Source organism: Miniopterus natalensis, chromosome 2, assembly GCF_054644295.1.
Source record: "Miniopterus natalensis isolate mMinNat1 chromosome 2, mMinNat1.hap1, whole genome shotgun sequence".
Taxonomy (NCBI): Eukaryota; Metazoa; Chordata; class Mammalia; order Chiroptera; family Miniopteridae; genus Miniopterus; species Miniopterus natalensis.
In genome coordinates, this window is record NC_142082.1 from 23,529,577 (window position 1) to 23,550,395 (window position 20,819).

Consider the following 20,819-nt stretch of genomic DNA (forward strand, 5'->3'; position numbering starts at 1 on the left):
ATCCCTGGGCCCCGGTTGGCACACAAGTGGGAGGCAACTAATCATTGTGTCTTTCTCACATTGATGTTTCTCTCTCTCTTTCTCTCTGTCTCCCCTGCTTCCACTCTCTGAAAAAATATCCTCAAGTGAGGATTTAAAAAAAAAAAAGGTCATGTGCCTCCTGACCAGTGGGGAAAATTAGGCTGTTGTGAGAATATCTCTTTACATAAGTAAGAGGATAGAACCCCTGTGCTGACTGACATAGGTCATAAGATTGTAGCTATGGACAGACATGAATATTGAAGACTCAAGTATATATACCGTGACACTCAGGCTCCCATTCTTGCTTTGTGTGGCTGGGATGTGTTGGGAGTAGCAGAGGATCCAGGCAAAGAGATGGGCATCTCTGTAAATTTGGGATTTTCCAATAACATCTGGGTTGTATTGCAGCTGGTTCATATCTTGAACATGGTCACAGGCACCATTCACACCTATCCAGTGTCAGAAGATGAGAGTCTACAGAGCTTAAAGGCCAGAATCGGGCAGGACACAGGAATCCCTGAGGAGGACCAGGAGCTGCTGCAAGAAGCGGGTCTGGCATTGATCCCCGACAAGCCTGCTACTCAGTGTATTTCAGATGGCAAGGTGAGCCCCTGGCTTCTTGCAGAATGCCCTGTTTTATCCCAACTTTGCCTGCAAGGGAAATAATCATGCATTCAGATTTTAGCTCTACTTTATCAGTTCTGTCCATTACACAGATACCTGCCTATGTTTTTAAAGTTGGATTTAAGATCCCCTGTGTGGCCTAATAGGAGATATCAATCACTCCACACTTGACTTGTTACTTCCGGACCACTTAGAGTGCTTTTATTTTGCCTTTATTGTCAAAGTGATGCTTCATTCTTCTAAGTCAACCAAAACTATTTATGATGTACCTCTTGTGTACAGAGCTGTGCTGACAGTCATAGTCATGCAAAACGTGGTTCCTGCCCTCAAAAGCTGATGAAGTTAACACATAAGAAACAATCATCCGGAGGAAAGGAGATAGCAAATATCTAAATTGCACCAAAAGGACAATCATAGAATAAAATAGAATGTGATTAGTGGTAGATAAATAAGTATAAATGGAAGAGGAAAAGGAAGTAGAGGCCAGACTAGTGCATGGTACTTGCTGGCTAAAGATGATGCTGTTGGTAAACAGTGGGAAACACTGAAATCTCTTCGTTATTACTTTTACTTAGGAAAAGGAGGGGTTGGGTCCACGAGATCTTATTTTCATTTTTGTCCCTTTGCAGCTAAATGAGGGCCGCACACTGGACATGGATCTCGTTTTTCTCTTTGACAACAGTAAAGTCACCTATGAGACTCAGATCTCCCCACGTCCTCAACCTGAAAGTGTCAGCTGTATCCGTAAGAACATCGTTGTTATTTTTTTTAGTTTTTTTTAAAATCACTTAAATGCTGGGGCAAGGCAGGAGGGAGAGGGTCCACACCAAGGAAATCAGCTTACCCTATCCCCTGGGCAGCCTTCTTTACTAGGGACATGTCAGGAGCAGCCCAGCCGGACAAGAGTAAAGGAAGTCTTCAGTTAATTTCAGCCTCCTAGGTAGAAGTTTAAACAGAGGACAGAGAATACTGCCTGAAGTCACTGAACTTGAATCAGATGGCCATTTTATTTACTTTCGAGTTTATTTATATTTTAATAATGAATACATGCACACAAAAAACAAAAGGTGCAAGAGGATATACCTTGAAAAATAAGCCTCCTCTCTCCCCAGTTCCACAGCCTCTTCCAGAGAAACTGCTGCTATCAAATTCTTGGGTATACCTCCCAGGGATATTCTACTTGTGCATTTATAAAATATATATATATCTTCTTTTTTCCTCCCAAATGGTAGCATACAATAAATACTGTTCTGTATCTGCCTTTTTCACTTAACAATATATTTTGGAGATTTCTTTCCCCTTTTGGTGCATATAGAGCTGCCTACTTTTTAAATGCCTGTGTAGTAGTAGTCCATTGTACGAATGTTAGATGGACATTAAAAAAATTTTTTTTTAATCCTCACCTGAGGATTTTTTAAAGTGATTTTAGAGAGAGAGGAAGGGGAGGGGAGAGAGAAACATTGATCAGTTGCCTCCCGTATGCGCCCCGACCAGGAATTGAACCCGCATCAATTGATGCTCTAATTGACTGAGCCACCTGGCCAGGTTGATGGGCATTTTAATGTATCTCCCAGTCCTGTTCTCTCTCTCTCTCTCTCTCTCTCTCTCTCTCTCTCTCTCTCTCTCCCAGTCCTGTTCTCTCTCTCTCTCTCTCTCTCTCTCTCTCTCACACACACACACACACACACACACACACACAGAACAAGCAGATTAAGGATCCAGAGGCTTAGAGATCTCCAGTCTTATTGCTTATTTAGTCATCTTCCAGAACTGCTGGTTGAAGCTGCATTTTTAGAAAGCTTCGTACAACCTTGAATATTGTGAGCATAAGAGTTTCTATTGAAAATATATGAGCCTGTGTACATGTCACTATCTCCACATGATTCACAAAGTGCTTCATCAAATCAAATTAACAGCTGTTTACTGACTGGTATATGCTTGTTCTGTAATGGGGTACAAAAAATGTACAAGACAGTAACCAGACAACACCCCAAAAAGTTATGTAACAGCACAGTAGTTATATAACTTTTAAAAATGTGAAAGTACCAGTGATGTCTCAAGGCAGGATGTGGTTAATCGTAGGGGAGTTATTCTCTGACAATTGTATATGTCTGTGTTCCAGTTCAAGAGCCCAAGAGGAACCTGCCTTTCTTCCAGCTGCGGAAAGTATGGGGCCAGGTCTGGCACAGCATCCAAACCCTGAAGGAGGACTGTAACCGGCTGCAGCAGGGACAGCGAGCTGCCATGTATTGTGCCAGGCGGTTTTGGACTTGACTTATTTAAAATTTCTTGGTGGCTTTTGCCACAGGGAGGTGGCAGAGGCAGGGGCCCAGAAGCAACTGTTAGGAGAGACAAGAGTGGAGACACTGGTTTGGATGGGCAGGACGTGGTCAGCTGGGCTGGCTGGAGGGAGGCCCTTTTAGACCTGACAGGGTGAGGTCAGCACATGGAGCAGGAGCATAAATGGAGGTTTGGGCTTGAACTGGGGGCAGAATTTGGAACATGGAGGAGCTCATTGCAATTTGGATCAGCAGCACTCCCCTGATTGTCATGCCAGGAACTGACTGACTTTTCCCCAGGTTTTGACTAGTTTGGATTATTGGCCCTTTGTGTATTACTCTGTCTAATTCCAATTTTGGTGCAGGACCTCATGCATGGCTGAGGGTTAGGAAATTGTCTTTATGGTTATAAGTGGCTGTTCTTATAATAATTATAGCAGGGATCTGGCCTGGCATTTGAGGCAGCTTGTTATTGTACAGGAAATGATATTTGGATCCCATAGATGCCCCAAGGCTCTGTTTCTTGTGGTCCCTACAGGATGAATCTCCTCCGGAATAACAGCTGCCTCTCCAAGATGAAGAATTCCATGGCCTCCATGTCTCAGCAGCTCAAAGCCAAGTTGGATTTCTTTAAGACCAGCATCCAGATTGACCTGGAGAAGTATAGTGAGCAAACTGAGTTTGGGATCAGTGAGTGTACTCTTCGCAATGAGTTTGGAGAGACCATTTCATTCTTGTTTTCCTGAGGTTTCTTTTATCCTTTCATAATTGATTTGCTTATTTCTGTTTTGCTTTTGTGGTGTCTTCATTTCCACCCCCTACATTTTTCTCCCCAGCATCAGATAAACTGCTGCTGGCCTGGAGGGAAATGGAACAGGCTGTGGAGCTCTGTGGGCAGGTAGGAGACTCATTTTAGGTTTATATCCTTACTGTGGGGGATGAGGCTTTTTCTACATTTTCCACTTTCTCTTGAAACACCACTTTGATCTTGTATATGAGAACTCAGGTCTTCCTGGCCAAGCTCTTTGACTTTAACTAGAACTTGCTGGAAAGAGGCAGAGAAAGTAGCCACTAAACGGGGCTCCACTGTTGCAGCTCCAGCGGCTATGCAGATGGAGAGAGCTGGTCCAGATTCCAATAAGGAGCAAAGGGTAAAGTGTCCTTGGGGGGAAGCCTAGATCTGTTCCTGTTAGAGCGGGCCATGCACAAATGACCAACACTCTATCTTGTCAAAGGTTTTTGCCTAATTTTGCTGGGACACTAAATCCATAGGAAAGAAAAGGTCTAGGCAGAGAGTCTTAGGACAGTGTAAATCAAATGCCACTGAAAAATGTTAGGAAGGCAGGGGAAGTGTTACTTAGTGGCCCTCATACAAATTGAAGACCTTGGGCTCTGAGGCTTTTTCTTGGACTTTTTCACCATTTTCCCCTGTGAACTTGGGCAAGGACCTTCACCTCTGTATTTTAATGTTTGTTTCTATAAGTTGGTACTGAATGAACGCTTGAAGATGAATGTATATAGGCAACACCTTATTTAACCATACAGATGGGTGAGTGCTTTACCCATCATGGCACTTACATATATGATCTGTAAAATAAAAGCATCCAGGCCCTCACATGGGATGACATTGGATGGATAAATTAAGAGAATAGAAAGGAATGTGTATGCACTGGGCACTCTTCTATATGCCAGGCACCATGCCAGATACTTCATGTACTTATCCCCCTAAAACGGCCCTAATAGAAGCCTGTTTTATGGTGGAGGCAACTGCAGACCAGGGGTTAAGTAACTTGCCCAAGGGTTACACAGAAAGTGTAGACCTGAGTTCCAAACCCAGCTCATTCTGGCTCCAAAGTTCATATTCCTTCTAGCCAGTCTATCTGGAGTCTACAGTGAACTTAGAGGGTTTCCCTGAAAATCTTGCATCTCAGAATGCTGTTATGTCAGTTGACATTAGCACAGCTTTTTCTTCAGGAGAATGAAGTGAAACATCTGGTGGAGCGGATGATGGCACTGCAGACAGACATCGTGGACTTGCAGAGGAGCCCAATGGGTCGGAAGCAGGGGGGAACACTGGATGACTTGTGAGTACCATCTGGGTGGGGACGACATACTGTCCACAACACATGCACATGCCTCAGCTGGAGTTTCCATGTGTGATGGGATCATGTGTGGTTATTATGGAAGCTCATGAGACTGTTCTATACAGCACACACCTCTCACCCCCAGTGAGTCACCTCAGCATGTTCCAGAGATGAGCAAGGACAGATCACCATCACTCTGAGCCTTAGTTTCCATACCTGTTTAGTAGCCAGAAAAGTTGTCTCACCTCCCGAAGTTGTGAGGACTAGTTCAGATAATGCATGGAGCAGTAGTTTGTGAACTATAAAGGCTAAATACTAGAATATCAGGTGTCACTGTTCGTCCAGCCCACCCTGACCCAGGTGTAGCCCAAAGAGCAGAAAGTAGAGCAGAGAAGGAGAAGCCTGGCAACTCTTAGAAGTTTGGACCTGGAAACTATTCATTTGAGTCTTTATCAGGACCTTGGCTCCGAGAGAGGACGAGGTGTCCAGGTAGAGCAGTCCTGCCTGAAGGAAGTTGCACACAGCCCCTAGGGTGCAGATAGGAGGGAGGCAGGCACATCACCTTCTCAGGAGCTCTCACATTTGGGCTCAGCAGTATTCTCTGTTGCCTTTACTAGGATTCTCAGGACCAGGAGCTGGAACATCAGGAATCTGATTATTTGTATTCTATATTTTCTTGAATCATTTAAACCTTTATTCTCCTCTAGTTTTCAAATGAAAGTCACTCTGAAAATACCAGCCAGTCTTACTGTGTTAAGGGGAAAAAGAGATAGAAGTATTCACCCTGTTCTTGCGTTTTCAAGAGGAAGCCTTGTTCTCGGCTTGGGTCCAGGGATCGCACCTGGAATTACTGTTGTGGAAACCGAGTGGACAGGAATTCCAAAGGATAGAGTAGAGACTCTTATTGTAGACATCAACTGTAATATCACCAGGAATAATCATTTTCTCCAGTCAAGACATATTGCCAGCCTTACTTCTAGAGATCAGTAATGGAGAGGAATTAGCTTATCAATCCTCAAATCTAGACAGAGCTGCTTATTTGTATATTTCAGAGAAGAGCAAGCGAGGGAGCTTTACAGGAGACTCAGGGAAAAACCAAGAGGTAAGTGGGGTTTTATGCCTGCCTTGGGTTCCTTGTTATCTCAGGTGCGAGGCATTGGTACTCTCTGCCAGCCACCTGGAGGAATTGTGCAACTTCTTTCCTCTTTCCAGACCAGCGAACTGAGGGTGACAGTCAGGAGATGGTGCGACTGCTACTTCAGGCAATCCAAGCCTTTGAGAAGAAAGTGCGAGTGATTTATACACAGCTCAGGTATAAGCCCCTCCTTCCCTACTCGAGGTGAAATGGGAAGAAGCCACGAGGCTGTGTGAAGCCATTTCTTCACTCCACTCTGATGTGCATGTGCACCTGCAGAAAAATTATCTGCAGCTGCTGATTGGATTCATAATCAGGAATTATGTCCTGCCTTCTTCAACCCAAATGCCACTGGGCTTTGTCTTGTTTATTCTTTACAGTAAAACTGTGGTTTGCAAGCAGAAGGCTCTGGAATTGTTGCCCAAGGTGGAAGAGGTGGTGAGTTTAATGAATGAGGATGAGAAGACTGTGGTTCGGCTTCAGGAAAAGCGACAGAAGGAGCTCTGGAATCTCCTGAAGATCGCTTGTGTGAGTGAGCCCCTGTAGTCAGGCACACAGCCCTCAGTCTGCCAGCCTCTCTGGGCCTTTCCACCTCTGTGCAGCTGTCACCACCCTATAAGGGAGACCATAAAGCCACGGACAAACCATTCAGCTGCTGCTGCTCAGTTTTCACCTCTTCATGACTTAGAGTGAGCAGGGAGGGGCAGAGTTAGGGCCTAGGCCTGTTGTTTTTATTTATGCATGTGTGCATTTCCTGTGGCTACTGTAATAAGTTACCACAAAGTATTCTGTCAGAAGTCTGAAATCAAGGTGTTGGCATGGCTAGGCTCCCTCTGTAGGCTCTAGAGGAGGATCCTTCCTGTCTCTCCGAGCTCCTGGTGGCTCCAGTTGTTCTTTGGCTTGTGGCTGCATCATTCCATTCTCTGCCTCTGTCTTCTCATGGCCATCTCCGTGCCTCCCTTGTGGGTGTCTCTTATAAGAACACTTGTCATTGAATTTCGTTCCCACCCAGATAGTCCAGGATGATCTCATCTGGGGATCCTTAACTACACCTGCAAAGACCCTCTTTCCACATAAGGTCGCACTCCCAGGTTCCTGGAGTTAGGAATGGACAGATCTTCGGGGTCCTCCTTTTAGTCCTCTGCAGTGCATGGTGGTGTGACACGGGGGATCCTCATCTACGTCTGCTGCTTCTGTTCTAACTTACACTTCCTGCACCCCCCGTCTGTCTTAACGTAGTTGTGATTCCACTGAATTTGCTCAGAGAGAAAACATAACACAAAAAAGAGAGCTCAGGACAGAAAGGTGAAAAGAACCAGGCAAAAACCATGGAGGCCAGAGCTGATGGGGGAGTGGCCCCCACTGTGAAGCTACACAAAGACTGAAGAGGCTGAAAAGAGAGCCAATTAGTCATCAGTAGCCTTTAGAGCAAGGGTGGGGAACCTTTTTTCTGCCAAGGGCCATTTGGATATTTATAACATCATTCACGGGCCATACAAAATTATCAACTTAAAAATTAGCCTGCTATATTGGTCAAACATTTAACTCACCCCTAATGTGATGGCTGGAACTGCTTCTCTTTGGTGAGGCCTTGGCAGGGCCAGACCAATAGCCCCATGGGCTGGATGTTCCCCACCCCTACTTTAGAGCAAAGAGGAGAATGGGAATTCTTAGGGTGGAAGCAGGATACAAGGATGGTGTTTTTTAAGATTATGGCAACTGGAGCATATTTGTAAGCCAAGCAGAAGGAAATGGTGTCCTAGGGGATTCACAGTATCAAAGTGATAAGAGACAGTTTAGTCTCTAGTCTTGAGAACAGTGGAGAGGTCAGCATCATGAGTTTGGCCTTGGGAAGTAAGGGGGAAAAGAAGAGGGGAGAGATGACGTGGCAGAGAAGACTTAACAGGGAGAGGGAAGTTGAGGTATTCATAGGCGATCACCTGATCTGCCATCTGCATCCATTCAGCATTTATTGAGTGCTGACTATATGTCTAGCAGGGTGCTGAAAACTGGAGCTATGGGAGGAAAAATAAGCATGGAGCCTGGCCTAACAAGCTCATATTCTGGTGGGGGCACAGGCAGGGAAATGAATGAAAACAGTTTAGAGCAGGAAGTCCCATACAGCAGCTATAATAAGCACAAGCTATAACGTGAATGCAGAGGAGGAATGCCAGCTTCAGTCTTAGAGGTAAGGGAACCACAGAAAACATTCACAAGGAGGTATTGTTTCACCTGAAGAGTGAATAGGAGGGAGGGAGGTGGCCAGGGGAGATGAGGATATTCCAGGATAAAGACATTGCTCTGTCACAGGCCTGGACAGAGGAAATATAAATAGGTTGGTGTGGTGTGGGGGAAGGGCATCACTGGGGATGGCACTGGACAAGTAGGCAAGGGCTAGCTCATACAGGCCACACTGTTTTGAAGACATGGAAACATCGTAGTATTAGTTTTTTCCTTTCATATAGAAGGAAGTCAAGTATGGGAATGGGATGATCACATCAGGGTTTTAGAAAATTCACTCTGGTGGCATCTGGAGAACAGATTTGAGACTTTGGCCGACCTTACCATTGAGCGTGGGGTGCCACTCAGTGGGGCTGGAACTAAGTAGTTCCTGTGGTGGACAGGACAGGATGGTAGAAAAGTAAGGAGCCAAACAGCACAGTAGTGATCTCCTTCCTCACTTGTGGACCCCGGCAAAAGTGAGGGAGGTGGATGGCTGGGTCTCTCCAAGGGTGATAATCCCCAGGGATGACACAGCAGGACAAAGAGCAGGGCAAAATAGGGTCTTGAATGGCTGGGTGAGGTTGGACCTTGCCATTTGGCTGGAAGGGAGGATGTGGAGCCAGGGTGGGTCCCACAGTTTGAGCGGCTGAGAGGGATGAAAAACAGCAGGCTGCAGTGAGGGTGAGGAGGGGTTAATGAGCAGTAGGTGAGGCCAACAGATGAGAGTGGTGCGGACTCAGGGAGGAAGAGGTGGCTTGAGGTGCTGAGGAAGTTGACCATAGACCATGTCTGTGGGCTGCAGGTTTGAGGAGTGCAAGTAGGTGGAGCAGCAGCCATTGGTTTAGCATCTTGGCTTTGAGGTGGAGTGGCTGCAGCAGCCTGGGAGTCAGACTATCTTGGTTTTCTTCTCAGTTGTCCCACAGATGGTGCGATTCACAGAAAGTCACTGATAACTTTTTTGCCTGTCAGTCTTCTACTTGGAGAAGAGTAATAACACGTCACTTTTAATTTCCTTATATGAGTTCATTAAGCAATACATTTTAATGAACTAAAGCTTACAAATACAGGCACTCAAATCTCTCTATATTTAGAACCTTTTATCAAAAAGTGCACCTAAAACAGAAACACTTTCTAAACTGAAATGCAAACTACCAGCTGTTGTCATAGATACAGGTGTTGACCAATATCCTCTGTGTCTTGTGGCCAGTTTCTCATGAGAAAATACTATGGTGTAAGTGCAAAAGTTGAATTATCCCTTTGCTCCAAAATTCTGTTGACTTTCTTTTTGGTTTTTCTTTAGAGCAAGGTCCGTGGTCCTGTTAGTGGAAGCCCAGATAGCATGAATGCTTCTCGCCTTAGTCACTCTGGTCAGCTGATGTCTCAGCCTCCCACTGCCCCGGACAGCTTACCTGAGTCAGTCGACAAACGGTACGTCATTGTTAACAGTGCCAAGTGTAATATTCAGGGACACATCAGGAGGTCGTGGGATGGAAATGGATGTTTATCACTGATAGATTATTTCATTTGTCTGATGATTTTGTGCATGTTTTTCTTTGCGTTTGCTACATGTGATAGACACTGCAGGGACAAATGTCTCATAGTCCCTTGGGAGTCTGAATATCTTGGTAACTAAAATTTCCTGTCTGAGGGGTGGATTACTAATTGCTCAATGAGAATATTGAAAGTGCTAGCCAGTCACATGCTATTACGTAGTCCATCAGTCATTATCTGTCTCCAAAAACCAGATTCCTTACAGGGAGGGCCTCATTCATCCCACCTGAGTCATCTTGCCTCCTCCCCTCACCCCAACACCACTTTGAGTTACCAAGTTACTATTTTCCTCCCATTGTCTCTCATCACCTCCCATTCATCTCTTCCTCTCCCCTCCTGCCTCCTGGACCACTGCCACAGAGAGGTGAACAGAGTACTTCAGTCCTTTCTGGCAAGCTTTTGACCTCCCTGTTTCCTGCCTAGTACTGCCTCCAAGCCCTCTCTGGTCAGATTAGCCCTCACAAAATACCATTTTGACCAAGTTATTCCTTGGTCAGTAACTAGTAATGGTTTCCCACTTCCTGGAGGATTCATCCTGAGCCTTTTCAGACATTCACAGCCAGCTCAGAGTGGCTCTCCAGGCAGATCCCCTGTTCCTGCACAAACTCTTTGCTCTTAGCTCAGTGGTCCTTAAAGTCTGGTCCAGACCATCAGCATCAGCAGCATCTTGTTAGAAATGCAGATTCTGAATCAGAAGCTCCAGGGTGGGGCACAGCAGTCTGTGTTTAACAAGCTGCTGTGGCTGATTCCAATGCACACTCAAGTTCGAGAGCTTCCCTGGAATGGTCCTCCCATCTGGTGGTCACTGCTGCTTCCTACCTCCTCCAAAGCCCTGACCACACAAGCATATAGGGATTGCTCTCTTCTCAGACCTCCTGTGGGTTTTTTTGTTTATAATTCAGTCCCACACCCATTAACTCTGCAGTTCTGTGTGCCAGGCTCTAGGCTTTGGCGATGGTTAAAATCAGTTCCTCTAGGCAAATCTGGAGACATAGAAAATAGATTAATGATTGCCTAGGGCAGGTGGGGAGGAGGAATGGGAAGTGGTTGATAATGGATACAAGATTGCGTTTTGGGTGATGAAAATGTTCCAAGACAAGATTATTGTGATGGTTGCACAGCTCTGTAAATGTACTGAAACTATAGAATTGTATAATTTAACTGGGTGAATTTTATGGTATGTAAATTTGCCGTAGTAAAGCTGTTTGAAAAAGTCCTGTTTCAGTACTAGGGGAGTTCACAGCATATACTGTTTTGGTACTTAATCATATGTGGCCTTAGGTTCTTAATTCTCTTCCCGACCTACTGTGAGTTCCTCGAGGATAGTGACTGGGTCCTGTGCCTCCTCCCTTGTCCTTTGGAGCTGGCACTGAGCCTTTAACCTAGTTAGTAGCCCTGTAGATGAGGCTAAGCAAAAAGGTGCCCTGTGTTCCTTCCATCAGTGTCATACTTTGCAAGGTGAGAGGACACTGCCTTGCTGTATTTTTCATATTCGTTCCAGTGATGTGCTTAAAGATCTAGAAGAGTCATCTTGTGAGCACGGGTTGCCGATTGTTTCTCCACATTGAGCTGAGGTTAGAAAAGGGCAGGTGGTGTATTATACTCTCCCCTATCTCATCATGGCCCATTCTTGATAGGACATGTGCATTGTTATCATAGAAAAGAGAGAGCACAGATTAAATGAAATCAGACCCCAGACCTGTTTTTTCTCAGATCTCAAGGAACTGTAGAAACCTGGTGAAATTGCTTGGTTTATAAATATATTTTCCCACTTCAAAAATTGGAAAACGGGATTTGGGAGTTATCTTTAGATATTGGCAGTTTAGAGAGAATTTAATAAATTCAGCTATCTAGTTAAGTCTGAAAGAGTTCCTTTAGTTTTAACTTTTTTATTAGGTGGGGATCTGTTTGCTTTTTCACACTGTGACAGGTAATGCTCCATGGCTAGCTTTGGGTTTCCGAAAAGTACTTAACTAGGTAAATGAGATCACTAGTGAATGACATGGTGTTTCAAGACACTCAGCACCAAAATAATTATTATTTTTTTTTTTTAAAGAGGTGGCATTTTATTTTAAATATAAATTTATTGATTTCAGAGAGAGAGGAAGGGAGAGGGAGAGAGAGAGATAGAAACATCGATGACGAGAAAGTTGTCCTTGATCGGCTGCCTCCTGCACGCCCCTGATTGGGGATCGAGCCCACAACCCCGGCATGTGCCCTGACTGGGAATTGAACCATGATCTCCTGGATCCTAGGTCAATGCTCAACCTCTGAGCTACGCCTGGCTGGGCCAAAATAATTCTTAATTTAAAAAATCTTGTCAAAAGCGTTTTAGTATATTTTTAAACAGTAGTAGTAGTATCTCTGAAGAAATATTACTGACCACTTTCTAATAACTCTCCTTTTTTTTAGTGAAGAACTGGTGGCCGAAGCACACACTCTCTGCACCCAGCTAGAAAGTGCAATGCAAGATGCCATGAAAGAACAGGACCAGAGTTTACGGGTAATGGCCTGTGTGAACCCTATCTATCCCATGTGCTTTCTACAGCAGATGAGAAAAAGAAAATGGAAAGGCAACCCAGCATTTCCTCAACCTCAGTATTCACTTATGATTTTCTAGTACAGTTGACCCTTAAACAACACAGGGGATAGGGGTGCCAACAGTCAAAAATCCATGTATAACTTTTGACTCCCCAACAACTTATCTATGAATAGCCTACTCTTAACTGGGAAGCCTTACTGATAACATAAAGCGTCAATTAACACGTATTTTGTATGTTATATGTATTATATACTATATTCTTACAATAAAATAAGCTAGAGAAAAGAAAATGTTATTAAGAAAATCATAAGGAAAACACATTTACTGTATTTATTGGAAAAAATTTGCATATAAGTAGACCTGTATAGTTCAAACCTTATTGTTCAAGGGTCAACTGTACATATTTATTATTTGTCACCATCATAATAACGCTAACGGTTACTTTATGTGCATTATCTCATTTAGTCCTTATAACACTTGATCCTTATGAAGAAGATAACATTATTCTGTGGCACCCTTCCTCCCCCAAACCCCAGCACCTTTTGTTCTGTTGTTGAGCATTTGTGTGTTGTGGGTGCTATGCTTGACTTCAGGGATAAAGCAGGGACCTGTCGTGGCCTCACTTCTCAGGGACTCAGAGCTTAGCTGCAGGTAGTACTAGTTATAGGGAACTAATCTAGAGAAAAACTAGTCAAGATACAGGCACATTAGGACAAAACTAATGTTGCTTCAAGGATCCTAAATCCCTCAGATCTTTAAATGCCCTTTCCCTGCCAGTATAATCACCTGCTAGCCTCCCCCGAACTTCTTAGTTTTCAGAAAACGCAGAGGGGATACCATTAATTTTAATGATCTGTATTTATTCAAATGTTGTTCTCCTGTTTGGGGGCTTTCTATATCTGTTGTTGCTGCTCTTCCTTCTAGGACTATATATTTAAGCCTTTCACTGCTGATTTGCATTTCTGCCTGAGGAAAAGGAACTCTTATTAGAGCATTTCATCTGGTGAGGTTAGAAATCAGTAGCTGAGATTTGCTCTGCTCCTAGATTATGCTATACTCCTATAGCCACAGGGCCTTTGCGTGTGCTTTTGCTCCCCTGGAATGCTACCATCCACCCACAGTGGGCATAAATAAGCGCTGTGAGCACAAGTAATACTAAAATTACCTTTCCACTTTCCAGAGTCCAGGAATCTCAGGGACTCCAAGCCAGTACAAAGAAAAGATCCTGTACAGTTTTGAATATATCTCTTTAGTTTAAGGGTACCCTGCAGTAATAAGACTGTTATTAATGAGAGGGTTTAAATTTCCTTTTAAATTGTGCTGATTGCCTCCTGGAAAAGAAAAACAACCTGAGGTGTATTGGTGGCCATTATATTTTTAACCTGCCTGTTGACTTTCAGTCTCTAGACTGGAGCTGGTTACAGACGGAGGAAGAAGAGCAGAATAACTTGGAGCAGGCCTCGTGACTGTGTGGGTGGCCTTGACCACCTGATGGGGCTTCCTGGCCTGAGACTCTCCCACTGTGGCTCCTGCTATATAGATGTCCCAACCGTCTTCAACACCCAGATGGAGATCGTCTCACTTTCCCACAGTTGTGGCTTTGACCGTGGACCAAGGGTGTGGCCCTCCATGGGCACTGCCAGCAACTTGTCTGTACACTGGAAGCCCTCTATTACAGAGTCCCAGCAAACACAGATGCCAGGCAGGAGCATTAGGGAGACTAAACCACAGTGGCTCCTTCCTCTGGCCTAAAAAAAAATTGCTCAAGTACAATTGCCCCCCAGACCACTGGGCAAATGTCTAACATGAATTATTCAGGACAAAGTATGAACAGCCAGCCTGTCCTCTCCTGACCCTTCCTGATCTTCAGAGGCTCTGACCCACATGTCCTCACAGTTAGTGTTTCATTGGATTTGGCTTCTCTTGAACAGACTTTTAAATCATGGATTTAGCCTGGCCCCATTCTCTTGTTTTCATTTTACTGCTGCTAAAATTTTCTTTTTACCTACACTTTGATGGTTATCCTCCCTTGGGCAAGGTTGTAGGTGAATGCTAAGCTCCTCCTATCTGTAGTCCTTTCAGCCACAGTATGACTCACTAGAGCCAGGATGGAAGAGCAACTCCCTTCCTTTGGGTCCCAAAGATTACTTGGGAATGAGTTGTCATGAAGAAGAAGAAAAGAAGAAAATTTTATCTGTCAACCACTGGCCTGCTGACCACAATGCTCACACCACCTGTCCTTGCTCAGATACCTCTGTGTGTGGTGGTGGTGGGATGGGGAATCCCTGCCTCTCATATCATTGAGCAGTATTATTAAATTGGTTTATTTAAAAAAATAGTTCCTGTATCTTGTAATATGACTCAAACACTTAAACTGGGTTCCACAATCCATTTTCACAGTACCTCTGGTTAGAACTTATGAACTCATAATCCAACTTAATGGATGGAATAGTGCCTGGATCAAACAGTGCCATAGCACTATCACTGCCTCTTTGACACTTCATAAAACTTCACCTTTATATAAAAGCACGAAAGCAAAACGAGTTCAGATTATCACAAAAATTAGTTTGGTTGGAGAAGGAAATTGGAATAAGAGAGTTTCACTAAGTGGCTTTCATGGAAACAGTACAGAAGGGTTTCATGGTCAAGCAAGTTTTGGAAATGCTTCATGCTTTAATTGCCTCTGGGATCCACATTGTACACTGGTATATTAAGGTAAGCAGGTCTTTGAATAATGTTTTGTTCAATGTCATTTCACTATAATGTTGATGAGAAACTATAGGAACGTAACTCGTTTATATCAATTAGCCTATGGTAAAATTGGTTTCTTTATGTTGTTTTGCTTAAAGTTGCAGAACCTATTGACGATATTTTGTTAATATCACGGTTTGTTGAAACGGTGACATATTTTAGGGTGACCAACTTATTTTGGTTTGCCCAGAACTTTCCTGGTTTGAACCCAGAAAGTTCTGTATCCTAGTAAACTTCTCATTTCCTGCCAACAGGGGGTGATTAGCCATCCTACATCATGATATGTCTATATCCTGTGTAATTCAAAGTATTTGACACTTCAGCAAAATTGCAATTTAGAATATTCATTGAGTACCTCTTGAGCAGCTGTATATGGCAAACTAAAATTAACTCCTTACTTGCATGGAGCTTACGTTGGTAGGAAAAGGGGTAGAACAAGGAGTAGATAATAGGCAAGTAACACATGTTAAGTTTCAAATAGTTTCAATGCTATGAAGAAAAACATAGTAATGGATAGAGTGCCTAAGTGTTATTCAGGAATGTTGACAAGAATGTGACTGCTGGGCTGAGATCTGAATGATGAGAAGAAGGCAGCCAAGTAAAGGCCTGACCAATGAGAAGAGCCCTGAAGTAGGTACATCTAGGTACCAAATCATGTGTGTACTAAACAAAAGGAAAAGTGGGAAGTAGGAGAGATGGTAGAAGATAGATCACATTAGGCCTTGTAGGCCATGGAAAGGAGCATGGATTTTTAAAAATTGATTTTAGAGACAGGAAGGGAGAGAGATTGAGAAACAATGGTGTAAGAAAAACATCAATCCATTGTTTCCCAAACGTGCCCAGACTGGGGATTGAACCCGAAACCTGGGTATGTACCTTGACCAGGAATCAAACCTGCCACCTTTTAGTGTACGGGACAACATTCCAACCAACCGAGCCACACTGGCCAGGGCAGGAGGGTGGATTTTATTCTGAGTGCAATGAGAGGGTATTTAAGCAAATGAATGACATATTTTGATATACTTTTTTTCTTTTTAAATCATTCATGTCCTATCTGGAGGGAACAATAGCAGAAACAGGAAGCCCACTGGGTGGCTGTGGCAGTAATCAGGGAGTGAGATCATGGTAGAGTGCACTAGGGTGGTGAGAGGTAATCTAGTAAAGAATATTATGTTCTGGAGACAGATCAGACAAGACTTGCTGACACATTGGATGTGCGGTGTGAAAAGAGCAATTAAGAATGACTCCTAAGGTTTTGCCTGATGGCTGGGTAGGTTAAAGTTTCATTAACTAAAAAGACATCCAACTGAATGGGAGATATTTGTAAACCACAGCTCTATCAGGTGTTAATATCCAAAATATATAAAGAACTCATACAACTCAACACCAAACAATCCAATTAAAAAATGGGCAGAGGACCAGAATAGACACTTCTTCTAAGACATACAAATGGCCAAATATATGAAATAATGTTCAACTTCACTAGCTATTAGGGAAATGCAAATCAAAACTACAATGTGATATTACCTCACACCTGTTAGAGTGGCTGTTATCAACAAGACAAGTAGTAATAACGTGTTGGAGAGGTGGAGAAAAGGGAACCCTCATTCACTGCTGGTGGGAATGTAAACTGGTACAGCCACTATGGAAAACAGTATGGAGGGTCTTCAAAAAATTAAAACTAGAGCTACCACCCTGGCCAGTGTTTCAGTAGTTAGAGTGTGAGTCCACGCACCAAATTGTCACAGGTTCGATTCCTGGTCAAGGGCATGCGCCTGGGTTGCAGGTTTGATCTCCAGCCTGTCAGGGTGCGTGTGGGAGGCAGCCAATCAATGTGTCTCTTTCACATTGATGTTTGTCTCCCCCTCCCTCCCATTCTCTCTAAAAATCAATAAATATCCATGGGTGAGGATTAATGAAAAAATAAAATAAATAAGAGCTACCATATGATCCAGCAATACCTCTTCTGGATATTTACCCAAAAAACTTGAAAACATTTATTTGCAAAGATATACATGCCTCTGTGTTCACTGCAGCACTATTCACAGTGGCCAAGACATGGAAACAACCAAAGTGTCCTTCAATAGGTGACTGGATAAAGAAAATGTACATATATACTATGGAATACTATTCAACCATAAGAAAAGATGAAATACTGCCACTTGTGACAACATGGATGGGCCTTGAGAATATTATGCTAAGCGAAATAAGTCAGAGCTAAGAACCACATAATTTCACATATATGGAATATAAAACTGAAACTCATAGATGCAAACAACAGTATGGTGGTTACCAGAGGGAAGGGCATCGGGGGATTACTATAGGGTAAAGGGGGCTAGATATCTGGTGATGGAATATGATTTGACTTTGGGGGGTGGGCACACAATGCAACATACAGATCATGTAGCATAGAAGTGTACACTTGAAATGTCACCCCAATAAATTTTTAAAGTGTCATTAACTGAGATGGGGGAAAGTTAAGGAGAAGCTAGTAGGGTAAGAATCGAGTTCTATCGTACATTTTATCTTTGAGATGCCTATTATAGACAACTAGAGATAACCAGTAGGCAGTTTGATATATGGAACTAGAGCTTGAGAGATCAGGGCTACAAATAACAAATTTAGGAATCTTCAAGCTAGGCATGGTATTTTAAAAGGTGAAACTGGACAAGGTGGAAAAGCTGGTTAGAAGATCCAAGGCCTGAGGCACTTTCCCACAGAGGTTGGAGAATGGAGGAGAAGCTGGGAACCAATACACAAAAACTAACAAACCTGAGTGGCTACTACATAAGAGTAAGGAAGGAGGAAAATGCAGTGTGTACCATTTTAGAAGCCAATTGAAAACTATTTCAAGAGAGTAAGTGGATCAGATGTCAATGGTTGGTCCAAGAAGATGAGGACAGAGAATTGATCATTCCCCATGGATTTTCCACTGATTTCTTAAAAAGTTGGCATAATACTCATATAAAAAATGATACCACAATTCCCTAAAGTTGTAACATTCGTTATTCAAAGGTGAATAAAAACTTTATTTAAAAAAGAATGATCATTCTTCAGAACATAATATGAATATAGCCTGGAATAGAGATGGATAGGAAAAATGAACAGAAAAAAACTGATGACTCACTTTAAAAAAAAAATAAATCTTTAAACATTTTGTTAAAGAACAGCTAGCTACTTTAGAAACTAGACACTCAAGCACTGATCTATTCATAGTGTTTTTACACAACTAAAGAAGTTGACATCAAATGGACAAAAAATAATACATTAGTCCTATATATTTTAAAAATCCATCTTTAGAAAGCAGGTCAGATGGACTCAAAGACCTCACTGAATGTAGGAAGCAACATAAAGCAGCCTGCTGGGGCATAAAGATAGGAACCAGTCCATACAGGCCAGAAAAAGTTCTTTTGTCTCCTGGTCTAAATGCTTGCCTTTAGTCTGGGTTCAGAGAAAGGTCCTGATCATTTGAACTGGTTGTCAATCAAAGTCCCCTTCATTTTTGCTTTGTTGGCTTCCAGTTCAGCCAGCTCTTGCAGCCACCTTTTGCTCATGCCTTTGCGCTCCAGCTGTTTTTCAATCACTTTGGCATTCTGTGCATACGAGTCGGCAACTTCCCTAGCCTCAATCTCCTCTTCCTCTTCATCAATGGTAGACACAGTGACAGAGCTGAACTTGCCCATGTCTTTAGTCCGTTTGGTCATCATCACCTTCTTAGGAGGCTCTCGCTTCTGAGTATATATATTCATTTTCCCAAAACCCTGGCCAAATTTGACTACTGCCCCATCTACTATGAAGGTCACAGGAGCATTCTTTGGCTGGGTCTGGTAGAAGAGTGGTAGTCCACACTTTGCACACTTCTTCCTGTACTGTCGTTCAATGCCTTCAGGCCTGCGAAGATACATCGTCTCCTGGTCTTCTGTGTTACAAAACTTGTGGGCGTGTTTGGCAGCATCAATCACCCGGGACTGATCCCGGGGCCTCATGGGCAATTTCTCCAACTGACAGTCCAGCACCAGAACCATCTGGCCACACAAACAGTAGTAGACATGGAGTGGCTTCTCACCATCGTCATATTCCTCCCTGTCCCGTGTGTAGGAGCAGACAACTGACCTGGACACAACTTTAGGCATAGTTCACAGGAGATATCCACAAACTCAGCGCCAAAAATAAGAGTTGCACAGAAATCAAGATGACTCACTTCTAATTGAAGGTGGGAATCAAAGTGGTAAGAAGCTTCAGAATAAAGTTAAAATGCAAGGGATTAAGGGCAAATACAAATATTTACAAAAACCATACAAATACACTGAGCAAAAAGGGTTAATAGTAACATTAAAAATCTAGCAAACCACTTGCTGATCGGCTGTTTCAAGCCAGAACTCGCCCGTGCGGCCAGCTACTTTGGTCAGCAAGGTGTTTAAAATTACTTAAACTAATATAAGTGCAGACACACGTTACCTCATGACCAGTAAGCAACGTTCAGACATGGAAATATGTATACTCGTGACCGGTCAGCAAAGTGTTTAATAATAGACAACTACCCCATTAGAAAAATGAACAAAAGATATATATAAATAGGAAATTCACAAAAGAAATACAAATGTCCAATAAATATAACTTAAGATGTACACTGATATTGTAAACAAAAACCCAGCACAACCAAGTACAACCTAATCAAGGAAACTATATCTAAAGCATTATTCTATTATTAAATATAATGGGCATTTTAAAAGGACTGGATTAGAAAATTTGGAAATATATGTTGTAAAATATTAACAGCAGTTAAGATAATGAGATGTTCATTGATTTTTAATTTTCTCCTTTTATACTTTTTCCCTGATTTTTCTATAGCAACCATATATCATTTTGTAATAAGCTTTTATTTTATTTACAAAGCAACTGCCTGGAATTTGGAAGTTTAGTATGAACCTCGGGAGTTAACCCTTGTAAAATATTGCTGATGTCACATTTTCATTTCTCAAGCGGAACTGTAAATTTCTCAGATATAGGTCATCATGCTGTAACGAGTTTCATTTCTCATTAGGTTAAGCACTTCTCCCTTTCTAGTGGTTTCTTCACTTTAACCCCTACTGCAAAAGGCTGGGGAAAATACCTTTTGACACTGGTTGGCATATCTGCTAAAGTTTCCTATTATCGGCCTATTTCATTCCGGGCTCCTGCTGCATCTGGTCCAGGAGGCAGCCATTGCAGTGTGGACTGCACCATATTCTTAGTTTTAACAGTAAGTCTGACCCTGGTGTTGCCTCATCTCCCATATAAAATGTGAAGAATTCAATAACTTGAATTCAATAACTATTATTGTGCTCACAAAAAGCGTGCACAGGGCAGTCTTGAGTATCCTACGTCCCATCCCACCACCTTACACACCCCACCATCTTCAGTTCTGACTGCAGAGCCAGACTCGGACTCCCATTTTTCCCCTTCTAGGGAGGGAATTTCAGAGAAACGTACTGAGAAACCAGATACGAGTCAGGTCAGGAACCCAGGTCTTCCTGCAGGAACCCCTGCATTGGGATGCAGTTCTCAGGCGTCCGCTCTCCTCCAGCCAAAGCCAAGTTTGAGGTCCCCTCCACCCTACCGGCTCCCGA

General features: G+C 43.0%; 1 protein-coding gene and 1 pseudogene across 7 annotated transcripts in view; one reads left to right on the top strand and one right to left on the bottom strand.

Annotated features, from left to right (window-relative positions):
- The window catches only part of IKBKB (inhibitor of nuclear factor kappa B kinase subunit beta), a 51,622-nt gene extending 36,825 nt beyond the window's left edge, over nucleotides 1-14,797 (top strand). Inside the window, exons 10-21 of one of the 6 annotated variants that reach the window (XM_016195614.2) lie at nucleotides 430-624; nucleotides 1,275-1,389; nucleotides 2,768-2,891; nucleotides 3,463-3,614; nucleotides 3,761-3,822; nucleotides 4,887-5,008; nucleotides 6,061-6,110; nucleotides 6,221-6,320; nucleotides 6,524-6,671; nucleotides 9,667-9,794; nucleotides 12,330-12,420; nucleotides 13,860-14,797. In XM_016195614.2, coding sequence (XP_016051100.1) covers nucleotides 430-624; nucleotides 1,275-1,389; nucleotides 2,768-2,891; nucleotides 3,463-3,614; nucleotides 3,761-3,822; nucleotides 4,887-5,008; nucleotides 6,061-6,110; nucleotides 6,221-6,320; nucleotides 6,524-6,671; nucleotides 9,667-9,794; nucleotides 12,330-12,420; nucleotides 13,860-13,925 — 1,353 coding nt within the window. In that variant the 3' untranslated portion in view covers nucleotides 13,926-14,797. The other 5 variants (XM_016195615.2, XM_016195608.2, XM_016195609.2 and 2 more) reach the window with 5 other exon arrangements.
- A 3,540-nt stretch (nucleotides 14,798-18,337) lies between these two features.
- On the bottom strand, nucleotides 18,338-20,788 carry LOC107523944 (STING ER exit protein pseudogene; annotated as a pseudogene). Its single transcript, XR_001601913.2, has 2 exons — nucleotides 20,683-20,788; nucleotides 18,338-19,446 (listed from the first exon to the last, which is right to left on the bottom strand). The product of XR_001601913.2 is annotated as an STING ER exit protein pseudogene (transcript).
- Between the last annotated feature and the right edge of the window lie 31 nt (nucleotides 20,789-20,819).